The 3,736-nt window shown below is 54.2% G+C and overlaps 2 protein-coding genes across 2 annotated transcripts in view; both read left to right on the top strand.

Annotated features, from left to right (window-relative positions):
* Window positions 1-3,736, top strand: part of CLN6 (ceroid-lipofuscinosis, neuronal 6, late infantile, variant) — a 29,843-nt gene that overhangs the window by 17,881 nt on the left and 8,226 nt on the right. The gene's annotated exons all lie outside the window — the stretch shown is intronic.
* CALML4 (calmodulin-like 4) overlaps window positions 1-3,736 on the top strand; it is a 12,875-nt gene that overhangs the window by 3,629 nt on the left and 5,510 nt on the right. The window contains 1 exon segment of the mRNA XM_011940340.1: window positions 3,143-3,283. Coding sequence (XP_011795730.1) covers window positions 3,143-3,283 — 141 coding nt within the window.

Raw genomic sequence — 3,736 nt, forward strand, 5'->3', positions numbered from 1 at the left:
GCCTGTAATCCCAGCTCCATGGGAGGCCGAGGCAGGAGAATCGCTTGAATCTGGGAGTGGAGGCTGCAATGAGCCAAAATCGTGCCATTGCACTCTAGCCTGGGCAACAAGAGTGAAACTCTTTCAAAAAAAAAAAGAGTTGGCAAAACTCATTTGTGGTAATCAAGTGGCTAGATGGAATTTCTTTATTTGAGACAGAGCCTTGCTCTGTGCAATTGCATGATCTCCGCTCATTTCAACCTTCATCACCCAGACTCAAAGGATTCTCCCACCTCTCTCTCCTGAGTAGCTGGGACTATAGGCACGCACCACCACACACAAAATGTTTTAAAATATTTTGTAGACATGAGGTCTTACTATATTGTCTGGGCTGGTCTCAAACTCCTGGGCCCAAGTGATGCTCCTGTCTTGCCCTCCCAAAGTGCTGGGATTACAGGCATGAGCCACTGCGCCCGGCCCTAGATGGAATTTATAATAAAGAATCGTGTACATTTCCGTATTATTTGTAAATTGTGTACTACACATCCTTTATGTTTGTACAGTGCAGAGGACACAAGTACATCTATGATCAGAACTGATGGTTAAACATCCAGCACAGCTGGTGTTATCCTAGGCCTTGCGCAGGTCTCTTTCTTGTCCCGGGGGATTTGCATTTTTCAAAGAGAAGACTTAAAGGGGATTTTTAATCCGATTCATTTGACCCAATTAATCCTTTCATTCAACAAATGTTTGTGTCCCTTCTTTGTGCTAGCCCCGTTCCAGGCACTGGAGCTACAGCAGTGAACACGAAGACAAAAGTCCCTTCCTCACGGGGGGCCACCATTGAGGGAGGGGAACGTGGTGAAATATATGTGCTAGTATGTTAGAGGGCCGACCTGGCAGGAGGAGAAGCAGGAAGGAGAGCCAGGACGTGAGGGGGAGAGTGGGGAGAGGGTAGAGGAAGGGGCCAGCGGGAAGCCCAGGTGGGTCTCCAGCACCCTGCTGTCTGTTCCAGTGCAGGAATTCCAAGTTCACATCTGGCCTTCCAGGTCTTCAAAGGCGTGTGAGGCAGGAAGACAGCACATATCTGATGTGAAGGTTTGTTAGGAGGTGGGCCTCTGTTTGAGCCCTGGCCCTGCTGCTGGCAAGGACCACAGGTCCCCAGTGACTGACAGGGCTTGTCAGGGAATGGTGAAGTGCACCCATCTGCAGATCCAGGCTGATTCTGGACCCCAAGGGTACGATGAGCACCTTCCGGCACAGGTCAGGCAGGCACGGCAGTGGGCCTCTGGCCCACCCTCACCCAGGGGCAAACCCGGACAGAAAGACAAGGTGAGGGTGGCCATGAGAGGTCCCAGGGGCACCCCCTGCAGTGCTAAGGTTAAGCTCTGCGACTGGGCAGCCCTCTCTCTGTCCCCCTGACGTGAAGTGATGGCATTGTCCCGTCTGGCACTGGGCCCTCTTGCAGGCAATTTGGTTTTATGGGAATCAAAGCTGGGGTGTTAGGCCAGGCTCTGGCCCTGCTTCCTCTGGGCCGCTTCGGCCCCTGCCACCTGGTCCTATCTTTGGTTTGCCCCTTTGGAAGCTCAGGCTCTGGAACATTCTGAAAGGACAGGTGTGTGGGGCTGGGGGTTTCCTCTCAGTCTCTCCACAAAGGCTGCGAATTTGTCTCTAAATGGTACATGGCAATCTGCCTGTCTTTAGTGACCCCCCCCGAAATCCTACCAGGCAGGCCTGAGTGCCTTCATTAGGGAATATGAAGGGACCCCTGGTCTGGGCTAGGGATTTGGGGGGGCTCCTACATCCTCTCCCTCACTCTGCTGCACTCAGCGGTGTTTGCCCTGGAACTGAAGGCAGTGTGGCCTGGTGGGCAGAGTTGCCCACAGCCAGGCTGTCAGTGTTGCAGCCCTCAGTGCCCTGTCTGCACATGGGAATGAATATGAGGAGCGCGTCACAGGGTGGTGGGGATGAAGCGAGGGCCTGGGGATGGAGTGCTCAGCAATGTGAACTGTCATTGTTGCTGTCATCAGCTAAGGTGCTGTTGTCCAGGCCTCTAAGGACCCACCTGGGTGGTGTGAGAAGCAGGAGAGAGAACAGCCCTGAGCCCCAGCCTGGGATGGCCAGCGCCAGGCCACTGGGTTCCCATGTCTCCACCCACAGGCCCGGGTGCCTCGTCTGGGCTGGATGAGAATCTCCCTGTCTTGATGGCAGCCCCACCTATCCCCGAATCAGACGTTCAGTCAGTGAGGCCCAGGGACTTTCCCCGAACTCCCAGCTGGCCTTCCTGGGACTCCCAGGCCTGGGAGCCCGTGGGACGGCTGTGTCAGGCCAGGAGCCTGTGGGACAGCTGTGTTAGGCCAGGAGACTGTGGATTTAGGGGAGCCTTAGCTCCGGCTGCCTTCCACCTCTACCAAGTACCGAGGGAGAAAGGGCTTCAGACCCTGGGAGAATTTCCCAGCTGGACCCCTTGAAGTCTCTTAAGAAAAGGACCAGGGCCCGAGTCCAAGGACAGCTTGAGGGTTCAGCAGCCTGGAGGCCAGGGCAGGGGCAATAGGCTCAGAAATGCCCCAGCTGTAATGACGATAATATCACCATATGAGGGCCACTCTCTGCCAGGCCTCCTGGGATTTCTGGCTCTCACAGTAATCCTGAGGCCTTATTATTCCCATTGTCCGGAAAAGTTGTGTTTGCAGAGGTCCCCTCGGGGGTCGCCTTGCTGCGGGTTTCTGCTCTGCCCTGTAAGCCCTGGAGGAGTACTGTGCGGGGAGTTGTAGTCCTGAGGGTTCGGGGCGAGGGGGAGGGAGAAGGAAGGAAGGGAGGGAGTAGGGAGGAAGGGAAGTGTCAGATAAAATACAGGACACCTAGCTAAACAGAATTTCAGACAACAAATACTTTCTCAATAGAAGTATATGTCCTATGCAAAATTTGGGGCATACAATTAAAATGTATTCAGTGTTTTTCTGAGTTCAGTTTAACTTGGTAGTCCTGTATTTTCATTTGCTATATCTAGCACCCTTGGGAGGGGCGGGAGGGGAGAGAGGGATGGCGGAAGTGGGCAAAAGGAAGGGGAAGAGAAAAGACGGAGAAGAGACTGAGGACAGGGAGGGCGGCATCGGCGGAGAGCGACCAGACGCTGCTGACCCTCCCTCTGGGCTGTGCACAGAGTACAAGGAATGCTTCTCCCTGTATGACAAGCAGCAGAGGGGGAAGATAAAAGCCACCGACCTCATGGTGGCCTTGAGGTGCCTGGGGGCCAGCCCGACGCTACGGGAGGTGCAGCGGCACCTGCAGACCCACGGGATAGGTGAGTGGTGGTGGGAGCAACGGGAGTGAGGAGGGGCCCGGCAGGTGGGTGCAGACAGTAGAGGTGTGAAAAGCTCAGCAGTGTGAGGGGCAGGCGGCAGGGAGGCCTCCTGGGGACCCAGCTGCGGCAGCCCCAGACCAGCAGTGCTGTGCCTTACTTCGGCTTCCTGGAATCCTCATAGCGATCAGTGATACCTCATCTCACAGACCTCGGGATCTAGACGTTCCAACAGACTTATCAAACCCAGGGAAAAGCCGCGCTGACAGCGATCCCAATGTTTTATAGAAACATTTCCCTTTGTTGAGTATTTGTCATGTGCTTACCTCCAAAAACCCTACGAAGTAGAAGTAGGCATTCTCTTAACCTCATTTTTTCTTTTCTTTTCTTTTTTTTTTTTTTTTTTTGAGACAGAGTCGCTCTGTCACTCAGGCTGGAGTGCAGTGGTGAGATCTC

This window comes from Colobus angolensis, unplaced genomic scaffold (assembly GCF_000951035.1).
Source record: "Colobus angolensis palliatus isolate OR3802 unplaced genomic scaffold, Cang.pa_1.0 Scaffold19, whole genome shotgun sequence".
NCBI classification, from domain to species: Eukaryota; Metazoa; Chordata; class Mammalia; order Primates; family Cercopithecidae; genus Colobus; species Colobus angolensis.